The sequence below is a fragment of the Lissotriton helveticus genome, chromosome 6 (genome assembly GCF_964261635.1).
Source record: "Lissotriton helveticus chromosome 6, aLisHel1.1, whole genome shotgun sequence".
Lineage (NCBI taxonomy): Eukaryota > Metazoa > Chordata > Amphibia > Caudata > Salamandridae > Lissotriton > Lissotriton helveticus.
The window spans coordinates 1,945,184,383-1,945,201,630 of NC_136067.1; the positions used below are offsets into that span (position 1 = coordinate 1,945,184,383).

General features: G+C 40.6%; 1 protein-coding gene across 1 annotated transcript in view; it reads right to left on the bottom strand.

Moving 5' to 3' along the window:
- LOC144762941 (serotriflin-like) overlaps nt 1-17,248 on the bottom strand; it is a 173,416-nt gene that overhangs the window by 79,174 nt on the left and 76,994 nt on the right. The window contains exon 5 of the mRNA XM_078648241.1: nt 923-1,071. Within this exon, the coding sequence (XP_078504367.1) occupies nt 923-1,071 (149 nt within the window). The remainder of the gene's footprint in view (nt 1-922; nt 1,072-17,248) is intronic.

Consider the following 17,248-nt stretch of genomic DNA (forward strand, 5'->3'; position numbering starts at 1 on the left):
CACCGGATTAAACATATCCCCATAATCATTGTTCCTTACCTGGGGCATAGCAAGACCTGTTATTGCAAGGAAAGCTCAGACCCAGGGTTGTCTGACTCTACAATGGCGCCCAGAATCAATATCTGCAATGTCTGTATGGGGGCCTATTGAGGATTCATTTCTGATGAACCCCTCTTCAGTTTCACTCCCGCCAGGTGGATTGTAGACAAGAACGATGGTTTGTCCCTCAATTCTTCAGACTTTGGAACTGTCCCTTGCATCTCTGCTCTCCCCTCTCTTGACCCGGGGATGAGTTGAAGGATGAGGCAGTCGGGGCTTCCCTATAACACATAGCAGCACACATGGAAAATGCAAACATGAGGAAAAATAAAGAATTTCTCCTCGTTTCGCCAAGTTAAAACCAGGGTTTCTTGGACTTTCATTTTGGTGCTGCCTCCTATTTACGCTACCCTTGTGAATAAGGGGGCAGCATCAAAATCAATGGGTGTTGCGATGGAACACCCACCGCAACACCCACTGCCCACCCCTTTCATGCAGAGCATTGCGTGAAAGGGGGTCTTATTTACAAGGCAGAGTTGAGCCACATTTAGTGGCTTAACGCTGCCTTGTAAATAAGTTGAAGCCCCTGTCGCCACAGAAACGTCATGATAAGTGACGACCCCATGCATGGCAATAGGGGTTTGTACAGATGCCCCTTTGTTCCTTAAACCCTATGATATCTATTTTTTTATTGTATCACGGTGTGCTTTTAAAGAGATTCAGAATATAGGGCATTTTTTAGCTGTTGAACCACATTGCAATACTAAGCATGCGTTCTTAGTGCTTTTATTTCAAATCAATTGGGCTTACATTTTTTTTGACGAAAGAACTGGTCAAAGTTAGTCCATAAAAGAAATTAATAAAGAGCTCAAGATTTGCATACCTGGGTGTAATGGGATACCTTCGCCCCTGCTCGCGTTGAACCGGTACCATACTTGAAATCCTTGTTCTCGTCGAACCACAGTTGGATGCAACTTTCCCACGACAAAAACATGGCAGTTGCATTAGCGAGGTTCTCCCCACAGATGGATGCTGAAAACAAGACAATGTTCATTAAAAGCGCGCAAGGTTGACCCCTGCTACCACCAGTGTACATTTCCATTCCTAATCTGGAGTGAAGGGGGCGTGGCTTGCGCGCTGTTGTGACATGACGGCTTTTCTTTGAGCTCCGCTTCGTCGCGGGACTGCAGTGCTGGGAGCGAGTCTCGTACGCCTGGTCTCCTGTCCTACGGCCGGTGTTATGAATACATGAAGATGTGGTCAGCAGCCTGGATATATTTTCGCTGCTCCCGCTGCCTATTTTGACCCCTTTTGCTGTGGCGGTGAATTCCTTCAGCTAAATCGTGGGCCCCCGCCATTTTGTGATGGCGCTGGCGCTTGCATTCTCCTCACTGTGGCGGTTTGATTATCCTCGAATTACCATCAAGGAATGCTTTGTTTGGGCTGATGTTTTCCCCAAAGACTTTTACACATACAGGTACTTTTGTGCTCTATAGCTTAGGCGACTGGATTCTTTCTTCATGTGCCACTGACATTTTATGCCAGCATCAACATGTTTTGCAAACCCTGCAATATTCTACTGCTTGTTAAGAGCAAAATTGTGGCTGCGCCTTCATCTCCTAGTGACTGATTGTTTTGATGTCCCTTAATTAATGGAGCTTGGTTGAAAGGTCATTAATTCCGATAACAATATTTATTTAAGTGCGCCTGCCAGTTTATTTTGGAATAGTTGACTGTCTTCTCTTCCCACCTACTCTCTCATGTGGTGCCAGTTTTTTATCATGGCAGTCACGTCCTTATAAGTAATATACACAGCTGCCATTTTGGGCTGCGGAGATCGCTTTTACTTCATCTTCATTAACTCTCTGCTGCAAGTTTCTTTCAAGCACAGAAGATTTTTACTAAGCCATTTTAAATGCATATTACCTACTATTTTGTGGAGGAATGTTGAGTCTTTTTGTATATCTCTGCATTTGGAAGTTTTCATTGCTGTGACCTCGTTGACTTCATTTGGAACAAGTTGTTTTTTCACTGCATCGTTTTTTATTGAGACATTTTATTAAGCTTTTCTTCATCGTCTCTCAATTCCTAAGGTGATTTTCGTTTAGTCATTGACATGGCTAACGATCTACACAGTGGTAGATCTTCCTCAACTGGTACAAAACCAAAAAGACACAAAAATGATCCGCATTCTCCTATACTCTCCTTTCAAAATCCAGTTTTGGACTCTATATTGGATGAAGTGCATGGTCTGCAGCCCTTCATGGCCACTACTAATGAACGATTAAAACAGATTGAGGAGAGACGGATGACTATGGAAGCAAAAGTTCTGGATCTTGAACAACGAGTTAGTGACATACAGGATGTCTCTTCAAAGATTCCTGCGTTGGAACAAGAGATTCATGAGTTAAAAATCCACACTGAGGACCTTGAAAATCGTAATCGCAGGAATAACCTACGCCTTTATGGTCTTCTGGAGAATATTGAAGGGTCTGACATAGTATCTTTTTTGTAAAAATTCCTCCCATAACTTCTAGATCTCCAGCCATTGTCAACTCCTCTTAATATACAAAGGGCACATCGTCTGGGCCGTCTCCATCCCACTAACACTAAACCACGTGGAATCATAATGCTCTTTCTGGAATTCACCGAATTGATGAAAGTCTTAAAAGCTGTTAGACTTAAACGCCGTCTTATTTGATCGGGCCACAATATCTTCCTATCTCAAGATATTTCCAATGCAACAAACGCCCGCCGCAAAGAATTTCTGGCTCTGCGACCTCAAGTGCGACACCTTAACATCCAGTATGGAATTCTCCATCCCTGTCTCTGCAAAATTACACATAATGGATGGTCACGTTCCTTTGACGATCCAGAATACTTAAACTCTTTCTCCATAACCTGACATCTCATGGCATGGACACTAATCCTTGACTTTTCCTTTTTTGTCAAGATTATTAAGTTGCTCCCAAATAAGCTTGTCTACTTAGTAGTTCCTGATGCTCTACATTCTACTTTTACCTGTGAGGTTCTCTGTCCCCCCATTTTCCTCTACCTGATACTATAGCTCATGTCCTCTGGCGTCACTATGTCTCTTTCATCTCGATCCCTCTTCCTCTCACAGATCTGGATGATATCCTTTGATCTGTTTGCTGATTTCTTACTTCTATCTCTTTTTTTCTTCTCTTTTTCTTTCCTTCCTGCTCTTCTAATTTTTCTCACTCTCCTTTTTCGTTTATTGTCTATGTTTTATGGTCAAAATGTATTTGTATCATCACATACAAAATAATGTCTTTACTTTTTTCCTTTAATTCTGCAGTTTCGTGTTTCTGTTTCCTCATGTACCCCATAATCCACTATCATGGTTAATGTGGTCGTGTGGAATGTTCGTTGTCTAGTTCATCCTGTCAAACGTCAAAAGGTATTGTCTCATTTAGCTAAACTTAATTCCCTAGTTGCTTTCTTACAGGAAACTCATTGCAATGATGCAGAGCCTCTTAAACTTAAACACCAATGGGTTAGTCAAATTGTTTTTTCACCTTCTATTGACCATCATGGAGGTGTTGCTATATTATTTCATAAATCTATTAATGCTCAAATATTGTCATTAGAATGTGATCCTTATGGCCGTTGGGTGTTGGTTGATGCTAACATTAACAAAGTGCAAATTTCATTTTTTAATATTTATGGTCCTGCTAAATCTGATTTGGAATTTTGGCAAATTATCAAAATGAAACTTTTATCAATGTCCAATTCGAAAATTGTGGTTGGTGGTGATTTTAATAATTGGCTGGACCCCTTTGCAGACAGGAAATCCAAGTGTACATTTTAACCTGACAAAACCCACACATCTTTCCAATCTGCCAGTTCATCTAGTCCTTTATTTGACTCTTGGAAAACTTGTAATCCTGATGCCTCAGAATTTACCTTTTTTTCTCCTGTACATCATACAAGGTCTCGTATTGATTACATTTTAATTTCCAAATTTTTATTACCTTGTCTTCACTCATCAGAAATTAGTTAAATTTTTATTTCTGATCATGCTCCTGTCTCTACATATATTGATTTATCCATCACCACTTGCAAACAAGGTCGCTGGCGATTTAACAATCATCTTTTATCAGATCACACCTTTATCTCAGAAGCGACCGCTTTCATTAACACATTTTTTGACATTAACAAATCTTTGGATACTTCTACCCACAACAATTGGGATGGTTTTAATGCATCATTTAGAGCCTTCACTATCGCTTACTCTTTCATCAATACATTTTTTGATATTAACAAATCTTTGGATACTTCTACCCACAACAATTGGGATGCTTTTAAGGCATCATTTAGAGCCTTCACTATTGCTTACTCATCAAAGAAAAATAAGCTAGTAAATGTCAAATATAAAGACACCCTAACATTAATTAGAACCCTAGAACACAAATATTTCTCTTCCAAATCCTCCTCATCATTACAAGAACTAAATAAGACTAAATCCACCCTGAATAAAATTGCTTCTGTAGATGCCTGTAATATACTCCTTAAGGTTAAATATAAATGTCATGGAGACCAAAATAAAGCTGGCAAAATGTTAACAAACTATTTAAAAATTAAATCAGAACGTAAAACCATTGGCCCTATTCATGCTGAAATGAACGATAAACTCCTCTCTTCTGACTCCGACATTATTAGTATATTTCAATCATATAATCTCTTATATACAGAAACAACTAATCCCTCTAAAGATGACTTTATATCCTTTTTCCAAGATATCCCTAAACCTGAATCTCTACCAGATATTTTTGTACCACTTGAGGAGGATATTTCTCTTCTAGAAATATCTGATGCCCTCAAATCCATGAAAAAATCGAAAGCTCTCGGTCCTGATGGTTTTTCGGTTGAATTATTTTAGACTTTTCTTCGATTTTTACACATAAATTATTAGATCTTTTTAAATCATTTATATCCAATTCCAAGGCTTGTGGCTCCTTCCTAGAAGCCCTTATCATTGTTTTCCCTAAACCAAATAAAGACCCTTCCTTTTGCAAAAATGTTCATCCTATATCACTAATCAATTATGATTGTAACATTTTTGCAAAGATTTTGGCCTCCCGTCTTGAGAAAGTTATTCCTCTCCTCGTCCACCCAGACCAGGCTGGCTTTGTTAAGGGACGTTTACCCTCTGATAATGCCAGAATGTTTTCCACTATTCTCACCTTTAGTAAAAAATATCCCTCTCCCCTAGCTGCTCTGTCTTTAGATGCTTAGAAAGCTTTTGATCAAATCAATTGGGATTTTATGTTACCTACATTACACTGGTTTGGATTCTGTCCAAAGTTTATTTCATATAAATTACTTTACACAAATCCAAAAGCATGTGTTTTTGTCAATGGACTTTTTTCCTCATATTTTTCTTTACAAAGAGGTACACGTCAAGATTACCCACTTTCCCCTTTACTTTTCTAATTGTGTTTGGAACCCTTTCTTGAGCATATTAGAAATAATCCTCTTATTAATAGTTTTAATTTGAAATCACAACAAATTAAACTTTCTGCATATGCAGAAGATGTTTTAATTTATATGTCTAATCCAGATACTTCTTTACCTCCATTTCTTCAGGAAATCACATCATTTTCTAATGTCTCTGGTTATAAACTAAATTTCTCCAAGACTGAAATTCTACCTTTGAATGCCTCATGTTATAACCACATGTTTGACTCCACTACTTTTTCATGGTGTCCTCACAAAATTAAATATTTAGGCACATGGTTCTCTTCTAATATTCGTAAGACCCTACCCCACAATTTCTCTGCTCTAAAACTTAAAATTACAAATTTGCTGACTTCCTGGTCTCCTTTATTTCTATCCAGGTGTGGCAAACTTCATACAATTAAAATGATGATTGTTCCCCAGATATTATTCACACTATCAATGTCACCCTTCAAAATTCCCAACTATTATTTTACCCAACTTAACTAAATTTGTACTAAGTTTCTTTGGAATAATAAGCATGCATTGCCCTATCCAAATTAATTTGTCCCAAAACGGAAGGGGGGCAGATTTCCTGATTTCAAATTTTATCATAATGCTTTTTTTATCCGTCAATTTTATGCTATGTCTATGGATTATCAAGATTCTTCTAAATCCTCTTGGGTTACTGCTCATTGTTCTTTGCTCAATGACTTCTCATTACATGATATTGTTTTTAGACCAATTGTACATTTATTTCCAAGTATCCAATTTTAAAATGTTCTCAATACCTTTTGCATACACTTTTCTGTAAGAGTTTTGAAAATTATCAGTTTTTTCTTGCCTCAACACTATGGTATAGCAAACACATCAAATGTCATCTCAAATCATTTTACTACAAACATTGGAAAGAAAAGGGTATTTTTTATGTCAATCAATTGATTGTAGATAATAAGATTTTGCCTTTCAATCAATTGCAATAAACGTTTAGCTTACCTGATTCATGTATTCTGCAATATAACATTTTAGCACAAATTCTCCAGAGTGTTTTACAAAAGTTCATTTCATTGCCAAGCCCAGTTCCATTCTCACCTAATACACCTTTATATCAAGTCTCCTCTGATATTATTCCTAGTGCCTCTTTTATTTATAAAACCTTATCCACATGTAATGGCACACAGAGTAAAGCAGCTGTTGAGTTTGCTTGGGAACAGGATTTATCCGTAACACTATCTATTCTCCAATGGGATAGGTGTTGGCAAAAACTTTTTAAAACATCCAAAGCTGCTAATATTACACAATCCCTATATTTTATTTTCAATAAAGTTGTCATTATTCCCCTATGTTTACACAAATGTAACCAGTCCGTCTCATCATCTTGTTGGTCATGTTCTAATGCTGAAGGTTCTCTAACACATTTACTTTATTACTGTCCTAAAACTTATGATTTTTGGAAATCTATCTGGTCAAAGTGCTTATTGATTTTTCCTTATAAGATTCAATTTAATATACACAATGTATTTTTAGGTACAATATCTCCTGATTATGATTTAATTACCTCTAAATCAATTTTATTTGATTTATTTATTGCTGTAGCTTTCAAGGTTATTTTAACATGTTGGAAAGATAACTCTAAACTATCCTTTTTGCTTTGGTGGAATCTGATATGTGAGGAGCATAGAATTGCATCGGTGCCCAATAATTCAATTCATGTACAAATCAAAACTGATCTATTATGGCTACCGTTCACTACTTATCTGTCTTCAAATTCTCCTTCCACATAACTTATTTTATTTCCAATAATGTCTATTTTTTTCTATTCCTTCTCTCTTTCTCTTTTCCTTTCTCTCTTTGGTCTTCTCCTTTTCAATCTCTCTTTTTCTTTTCTTTCTTTCTCTTCTAAAAAAAATCTCTTCTATAGTATAATATGTTCTCATATTATTCACAGTTTATTAAATATGCCAATACGTAGGTCAGTATTTTTTCTATTGTGTGGTTTCTTGTTAGTTATATTGTTACAAATGTTCTGCATTATGCTGCTTTTATATTTTTATCTCAACTATTTTATAGATGGTATTAATATGTAACCATATACTTACTTCTTTTGCTGAACGAAATGTTATATTTGTATTCCTGTGTTCTATATTCAATAAAAATGATTTAACTAAAAAAAACAGCAACAAAAAAAATTGGCTGGAGTTAATTTAATGTAAACAATTCATTGTTCAACATAGGTGCCGTAATTGAAGCCTTAAAGAAACGGGAAGGGTCGGCCAAATAGGGCTGAAACAGGACTCTTGATGAAAGGGGTGAATGTATGACATTGTTCTGCATTCTGGCCATCAACTGTTATTTTTGCATTTGTCACCCCGAGTCGGACGGGTAAGCTCAGACGTGAGACCCGTACTCTCCATGCCACTCTAATCAAGCAGCAGAATGAATGGGAGCAATGTGGCCAACATGGCCCCCAAGTTAGAAGATAGATAAACTTTATTGTGTCCAGTTATTTAAAACTATAATAATATTCTAAAAAAGCAATTTGAATAAAACCAACTGCTCTAAAATCATAGTACAACACAATCAATCAATACCACAAGCAGCTCTCAACTCCATTGCGGACCTAGGGCCTGATTACGATTGGGGTGGGGGTGTACATGCGGGGGGTACCTGTGGTACCCCCCTGTATTTGCATGCACAAAGCGGCAGGCACCGCGCGGTGCCTGTCGCTTTTTGCATGCAAATGCACTGCATGCAGTTTTCACATTGCGGCGGGCGCTGCTTCAAGCAGCACCCGCAGCAATGTTAAAAATACAGGATGTGACTGCCAGGGTAGCGGTCACATCCTAATTTACACGGAGGGACAGCCGCTGCCCCTGCGGACGGTCCCTCCACCTCTGGGGTGGCGGACGGACGCAGGTCCGTCCCCCATCCTAATAGGGCCCCTAGTCTGCTAAAGTGCCTAGTGCAGAAACAATTCAGGCAAAATTGTCAATAAAATAATGTTGTTGTTATTTAGGTGGAATGAGACAATTCTTAAACAAGGAGCACTATTCATTTTGGTTAAGGACAACTAATCAAATTCAGAGCTGGAGGAACCACGCCCCCCCTCACTGGTTATGCTTTATGAAATAGCCAGTGCAATGAGATCACAGATAAATTGCTAGTGCTGCTCAAAATCATCATACTAGTCAGTAGTTTAGAGTCGCAAAAATACGCATACCAAAAGGCCAAATATGGTTCAGCTAAGAGGAATAAGCAATTACCAACAGGTATGGCGACAAGTTCAGTAACTTCAGTGCTTCTCTAAGAAATTTCACACTTAGAGCTGATAGATAGGTTAGACGAGTCAGATAGCTAAGACGAGTCACTAGTGCAGCTTCTTCCACCACTACAACCAGGGCTGGACTGAGAAACCAAATCAACCCTGGCAATTTTGTCACCACCAGCCACTCGGGGGAGGGGTTAGGAGTGTGCAAGTGTACACTGCTGACTTTGTTTCTGGATCTGATATTTCAGCAATGCTGTAAAACCGCTCCTAGTAACAACAGTAGCTCCACCGCTACAAAATGGCCCCCAGCCTCCTGGGGAAACTCCTGATGCCTACTATGGCAAGTCTGGCCTTGACTAACCAGTATTGGACTCATATTTCAGCCACTCTGTCAGTCTGGCACTGACAGATGGGCCATCTTAAAAGGGCCTGTGTGGGCTGTGACAGAACCAATAAAACACCCCACATGCTCAGTGGCTGCTGTTCCCCATTGTAAATGGGGGGGGGGCAGTGCTGAGAAAAATAAATACAAAAATAAACATACACTTACCTTCTGCTCCCTTGCCTCTCCTCTTCTCCCAGTACTGCAGTTGATCCCATGAGCACATGCTCCCAGCACCCAAGCGATCCCAATGCTTCTCTCCAGCTATTACTCCCAGCATGAGACAAGAGCTGGAATCGGGTAGAGTAGGAATGTTTCATGCTCCAGCAGGGATTGGGAGCCTGTGCTCCTGATCCCTGCAGATATATCCAAGGAATAGCCTGGAGATATCCAAGTGAGCATGCCTACATGTGCACCTTCAGTGGCCACTGCTCCTTCTTCCCCTGTTGGTGACTGAGACCTGGCTTAGCCCCGCCCCAGAATCGTCGACTCCACAAACTCAGCAAAGTCAATGAAAAATAAAATGATATTAAAAGTGTTTTATTGTAATGTTATTTTTCATTTTCTTCCTCTAAGCAGTGGGGCAATGGTCCTCCTTCTTAGTGGAGAAACTGCCTCTGCACACACTGCCAGAAATAATTTTAATTGTCCTGAGGAAACATATCAAAACAATTGGAAGCACCTTTTATTAGTAATTAAGACAACCTCCTGACTGCTCCTCTAGAGGGGCTCAGACTTTGTTCCCCTTCTTCTAAGTCTTTCTGCCCAGCTATTCTACGGAATATTCAATTATATATAATGCAGCACTCATAGAAACATCAGCAACGAGGAGAAATAAAGCATTTCTTGTTTTCCCTGGTCTTAATTTTGGCACTGCCTGTTATTTATGCCAACCTTGTAAATAGGGCTAGAATCAAAATAAATAGGTGTTGCAGTGGAACGCAACACCTATAGCCTACCCCCTTCACGCTTAGTGTAGCATGAAAAGGGCCTTCTTTACAAGGCAGTCTTAGCCATTTTAAGTGGCTTAATGCTGCATTGTAAGTAAGAAAAAACCCTCTCAACACAGGAACGTCATAAAAAGTAACGTTCCCGTGGCATTAGGGTCTTATAAATATGCCAAGCTCAATTTCTAACAAAAGCCCAAACTGGGAACTGCAGCTGTGTAGCAAGAGACATGGTGACGAGTTTACAATAACTGCATGACAGCAAACAGACACTTGTGCTGCCTGCGGTCTACAATCTTTTAGCAGTTGGGGGTTAACCTGCTTAATAATTTGTGCTTGTCTTTTGACCCTCTGCAAAAGCAGGGCTGACCATCTGAGAGAGAGGCATGGGTGAGGTCAAACAACAATTGCATTGAAGGTAACACTTTGTCTCCCTTTCACCTCCACTGAAAGTGTATTCAATCCAATTTTGGCCACTCACACTGGCTTAGTGTTGCATGTTCTCAGAGGCAGTTAAGAGGGGTTCCTTGAATGGCATGTACTTCCACATGCTTTGCTACTGTGCCATCCCTACCATGCCATGAAGGCAAGACGCTGGTTCGATATCTTGTCTGCATGCCCCGGGCCCTGTAATGAAAAGTGAAATTTGCTCTCAGCCTGGGTCTGCGCTCTTTCATGGCATATTCTGCAATTTATTAATTTCAGCCAACAGAATACTACTTTCGCTGTTGGCAACGTGTGCCTTCAAAGACATTGATCAAATCATTCTTCTCACCAAATCTGCACCACCACATCAGGATTAACTTAGAATATTTAATTCATTAAGTTTTTGGTGGGCACATTGAGTGGTCATGTGTGTATGACTTTATCACATCTTTGGATAACAAAAATGGTGATGCCAATGTGGTCTCTTCAAAGAAAGGGTGCTTTTGGCAGCGTAATCGGTACATAAGTAGGGTCACTTGTGGCTATGCAGGATCTGCTCTTTTATATTGTATGAACGTTTGACAATAATTATTTACTGGCCTCTCAGTGCAGGGCCTCTCTACTGCATGCTGCTGTGCAGGGGAGGCTGCTCTTATTCACTGTGGACCCGATTCACAAAGGTCCTCCCCACTTGTAGCGGAGGTCCTGTAGTCATGGCGGGAGGCCTGCACTTGTGGCAAGCATTGGCGGCTTCTCCGCTAAGGCGGAGGAGCGTCGCCTCATAGGAAACATAAAATGATAACAATGTTATTATCGTTTTATTTTTCACTATTTTCTGGCACTGTAAAGGTGCACGTAGGGCATGGCTTCGCTGGCCCGCAATGCAGGGGGAGGAGTGGAGAGCACACTCTAAAGTGTGCATGACTGTTTGGCCGGCAATCTTGGGCCTGCAAAACAGTCATGCGCAGTTTGCATGTTCCCCAACAGGCTGCATTACACAGCCTGGTGGGGGACATGCCCAGACTCCTAGTCCCGTCTGAACGCCGAACCACAGTGCTCAAACCGATCACAGTGCTCCTGTAAGACTGAAACACATCAGAGGAATTTACTCTTCCGAAGACTTTGCATTGGAGGCCATTATAAACTTGTGCATTTAATAATAACACATACCCTGTAATTGTATGGCACAAGCGCAGCCCTAAAAGTATATTCAAACACACTAACAGGTGTTACATATGTACCTTAGCTGTACTTATTAAACTGAGTTCCAAAGGATGAAAGGCTAAGAGGACCTTGCAGGATTCTGAGAAAGGTCAAGCACATTTGTTGTAGTGGCTGCATAATTATGCATAATGGTCATTCTTTTGCTTTACATTTTTATGTCTCCATCTTTTTCCTCACATACTATTTTACCTCACCCTAAAACGTTGTATATTATTAAAAGCTACTTTATTAAATATTTTTAACAGTATACCACTCTCTCATAAAGTTTCAACAAGTGTATAGTAATGTAATTTAAAGAAATGTGGTTTTGCACTTTTAAAAATATTTACTCATACATACATACTCATACAGCTGGCTGATTGTGGTTTTACTAAGAGCATAAGGGGGCTTGCAGCCAGTCCAATGCTTACCATTGGTTGACTTTACTGTCACTCTCATTTTCATACTACTTATTTAATGGATTGTCTTGCCCATTTTGTGTCTGTTACTCCCCTAGAACATTCCAAATTTACTTGTGTCATTGCATTGCTTACTTTTAGGGAACTGCTTTTTTCTTGTCTTAAGCACTCCACAAGAATGCAAATATGTTCTTACTACTACAGAAATAAACCCCACATAAAACTAATCTATACCACATACCAACAATCAACAGAACATAACACATAATCCCGATCAGAATAGTTTCCCTAAACGCGGAACAGTTCCACGCCACACAAATCAACTCAACAATTTCCATTACATGTCACATAATTCAACAACAAACCACATAATAGAAATCAACAACACAATTTCATAACACACCACTTACATACAATACACACTACATAATTCCACATCACATTACAAAATTCAACAGTATACCAAACACATATTAAGCTTAGCTCCTACCAATTTTTTCTTTTTCATCACCAAAAATGCAAAGCTATCCACTCATTTCCCTGCCACACAATTCAACTCGACAAACAACAAATCCACCCCACATAATTCAGCACCTACCCACATATTACAGTTCAACACAATTACACAACACATTACTTACATCCAATCCACAGCATACAATTACACAACATGCCACAAAAACGACCAGCACCCCATATAAAACAAAACTCCATTCCCCATAAATACACTCCATACCACACACTGCCATGCCAAATAATTGCAAAACACTAAATAGCACCTAATTACTATCCACATAATTCCACGGCACACCATGCCACATAATTACACTACACACATGCACTACACACCACACAATTCTAAACTACACAATTCCACACCTAATAATTCCAATTTACCCACATAATTCCACTATACACCACATACATACACTTCATAACACATACGTCAAACGCATTCTCATTACATCACCAATAGCTCTAACACAATTAAATGTGAGACCTATTGCATTTCTAATGCTTTTACTATACGTATGTGTTTCTCCAGTCTTATGCCCTTATTGTAAGTTGAGGTTAAATGTCGACCCCTTTAATTTAGCGTCTTTACGTGGCAAACCGTCAAAATAAATCAGGCTGTTAAAAAGGCAAGAAATGCAAAACTTGGTGTGTTAAATATCAGCTCTGTATGTTATGTCTTATTTTAAAGTTAAGACTGGGAATATCAGGTATTTACCACAGTTGGTAAGTACCTTGCTGTAAGTAACTTGTTCATTCACATGGAAGTCCTCATCGTCATAGTAGTAACATGGGAGGATGTACCCAAGTGTAGGAAAAGATGACCACATACTCAACTACATGCTTCTGAACCAGAAATTTATTTTTCAAAGATTACTTCACTGCTGTTTTCAGTACTTATTAACCAAAACTTTCTGAATCTCGTAAGAACAAATTCAACTTCGTGATGTGACAGGAACTAGCCTAAACAGCGGCTCTGGAGATCTCCTATAGGGAACCCCCTGCCTCAAACCAACATGCATCCACTATTCTAGCAGACCTAGCAATGACACTCCCTGGCAAATCCTGTGCAATCGCCTGTTCAGCCTATTTACTGATTCTAGCGTTCAATTCCTTTTTACCCCTACATCCCGCCCTATGAGAAACAAATAGGGACTGAGAGACTCGAAAAAGGCTCATCCACTCAAAGTACACCAATACTGCTCTGTGGAAGTCTGTCTCTCACCCATCCATTCACACATGCACACACACCCATCAACAACACTCACTAACAAATACACATACATTAATACATACACATGCACTAAACATAAATACACAAATAAAACTTACCTCAACAGAAGCTCTCCAACAGGGAAGCCACTGATGCCACAACTCACCAACAGGGAAGCCACTGCTGCCTTCCCTCATTGACTGACCTTCATTCAGCAATAAGGTATGGCAGAAGTCCCAATCTCTTTACAGAGTGGGATGGGGTCAGTGAGACTGCTAACCCCATCCCACTGTGTGACGAGGTGTCACTGATTGACACTCTGCCCTGGGCACTTCAGGGCTTAAAACTCAGGCAATTGGCAATGCTCTCCCTTGTCACAAGAGGGAGGACTTTGAGGCCCTGTGAAATTGTCAGCCTGACAAAGTTCAGCTCAGTCAGCCAGGAGCTAGACATGTATTAAACCTGAACCAGAAGAGTGTCTGTTAGGCTGACATTTGTTTAGCCCGAGGGGCACTCTTCTTGCCTGGAAAAAGAGGGCCCCTCAGCACGTACAGACAGGTGCTACTGTCCGAGGCCATGAAAATTAGGGAGAATCAGCTCTTGAGAGCAGGGAAAAGTGGATTGAACTTTAGGGTGAAACTCTAGCTTTATGACAAACCTATACGGGAAAGACTTCAGATAAGGATAGGCGACAATCAAAGAGGACAATCACCCTATGACAACCAGAAATACCACTTTAAATTAAAGCAAAGCTAGGTTTACCCTGATCGAAGAACGGCCTTTTCTGCAAGCCCTCTAGAACCACTGATAAGTCCCAGAGGGAATCAAACAAGAGGCCACCAGCTTCTTCAACTGAAAACTCTTCAGTAACCTTTTTGCTTCAGGAAGAACAACAGAGAGATCACCCATTGGCTGCCTACATGATCTAATGATTACCTACCTGGAACCTAAAGTAGGGGGTCCTAACCCTTTAAAGAAGTCACTCATCAAAAAACAGAAATGTGAAATGGATCACAGGAATTGTTAGAACACCATATACAAAAATGTATCCAATACTTAGAATACGCTTTCATTGAGGAATTTGTTACTGATTGAATATCACAGGTAACTCGCTGTGAACATCCTAGCTTTTGCAACCCACCCCTCTCAGTTTGCAAGTCGTCAATCACAAACGGGTTATCTGTTTGAGAGAGAGATCTGGGGACTGAAGAGAGATGGGAAAGAAGAGTAACTGAAGAGGTTTGGTCTTTGGAAGAGTCAGCAATGGAGACAATGGTCTCTTCGGCCAAAAAGGTGCCACCAGAATCACTGTTACCTCCTCCCTCTGAATCTGGAGTCAATCACCCTGGCCGCTGCACCACACGATCTGCATGACCCATCACCCTGGTAAAGCTGAGAAGAGACCTTCCTATCACTGCTAACTCTTAGAATTGCAAGCCTCCGACAGAGACCACTTGGCCTGAGCCTTTTAACTCCCCTAAGGTCACACCCTAAGGTCACACCCCAAGCCCACTGGCCCGCATCTGTCATCTTAATCAATTGGAATGTCAAGATTGTAATTGGATGGAGCTGGAGATGAATTATTTGGAACATGTTCCACCAGTGGCTTCAGACGGTGACAGCCCATGGCACTTGAAGAAGCCAACATCAGGCCCTGAACATTTAGCCACTGAGGAACGGGAGCTGATTGAGACTAAAGAAGCTCTTAGAGATGAAATTGCAACGTCAACACCCAGTCCTCTGGTGGGAAAAATCTTGTCTTCACTGTATCAGATAGAGATCCATTAATTATTTGTGATGGGCAGAAAACAGCTGTGACTTGTTTAGTTTAGGAGAAATCCCAGAGATTTGAGAACATGGCACACTTGGGACACAAGTGCCCCTGCCTTGGAAAGAGATGGTGCCGCAATTAGCCATCCATTCAAGTAGGGAAAGACATGTACCACAATCAAATGTCAATCCACAACCACTGGTGCCTGTACCCTCGTATATATTTGTGGAGAAGGGGAGATGCCGAAAGGCAACTCCTTGAACTGGAAATGAACCAACCCCACTGCAAAGCAAAGGAACCTCTGGGTGTGAACCTGAACTAACACATCCTGTAAGTCCATGTCATGAGGAAGTTCCCGGTAGAAACCAGAGGAATGGTCTCTGGAAGGTCACCATCTTTAACATTATCCATTTCACATATTTGTTGAAGAATTTTAAATCTAGTACTGGATGAAAGCTTGCATCCACTTTTGGCACCAGAAAGAGCAGGTAATAAAATCCTGTTGTCTGGTCTGATTTGGAAACTGGAACTATTTCTATCTTCCGCCAGAGAGACTGGACCCCTTGAAGAACCTCTTTTGAATGGAGTTCTAACTGGTAACCATGATCTACCACCGTCACCCCGCATTTGTAAGACACAAGTTCTCACCAACGATTTGAAAGAGGCTTACTCTTCCTTTCACCCGTCGAAGAGTAATTGTGAATGTTTTGGTTGAGACTGCTGAAGCTCCCAAAGTTGATGTGGTCATGATTTTCCAGGTTCTGTGCCTCCCCGGCCTCAAGCCCGGCCCGAGGGGGCTGTTAATTATAGATGTGTTTGATTAAAACACGTGTTTCACAAATGAACACTTGTTCCTAAAAGGCAATTTTTTTCTCTTCCACAGTGTGAGAAAGTGCTTCTTTTGACATGGTTACCCCCCACATTTTTCCTGCCATTTGATTTGGTTTCGATTGTGGTGCATTGGGTACCTACTAACCAGCTTCCCTCTGCCAGTGTTTCTTGTTTCAACACTATTGGACAATTGGCCCTGGTGCCCCCTGTAAGTCCATAGTAATTGGTACCTAGGTACCCTGGGCATTGGGGCTGAAAAAGGTCCCCTATAGGACCCCTCACCTAGGCCAGAAAAACTGCCACTGCAGCATGCATGGTCTGATACAGACTTGACACACTGCCTGTGTGCCATAAGAACTAGCACTGCCTAAGATATAGGTAAGTCACCCATTTGTCAGACTATATCAGAGGAGTGGGCATATCTGCATGAGCAAATATGCCCCTACAATATTAGGGTCTATTCCTTAATGTTGTAAGTGGCAGGGAAGTCATGGAGAGTACATGGGCTGGAAACTCAACAACTCGAATTCCACAACACCATGATGGCTTCACTGAACATAGGAGTGTTGGTACCAAACTACTCCTTGCAATAAACTCCAGTGTGAGATTTATTGTGCCATGTACCCAGAGGGCACCTCAGAGGTACCCCCTGAAAACCTACCAACCCTGGTGTGGTAACAGACTGTCTGCAGGCAGCCTGCCACCACCAGACATGTTTCTAAACCCCTGGGTTTAGAGCCTTTACTCTCTGGGACCAAATTTTATGTACATACTGG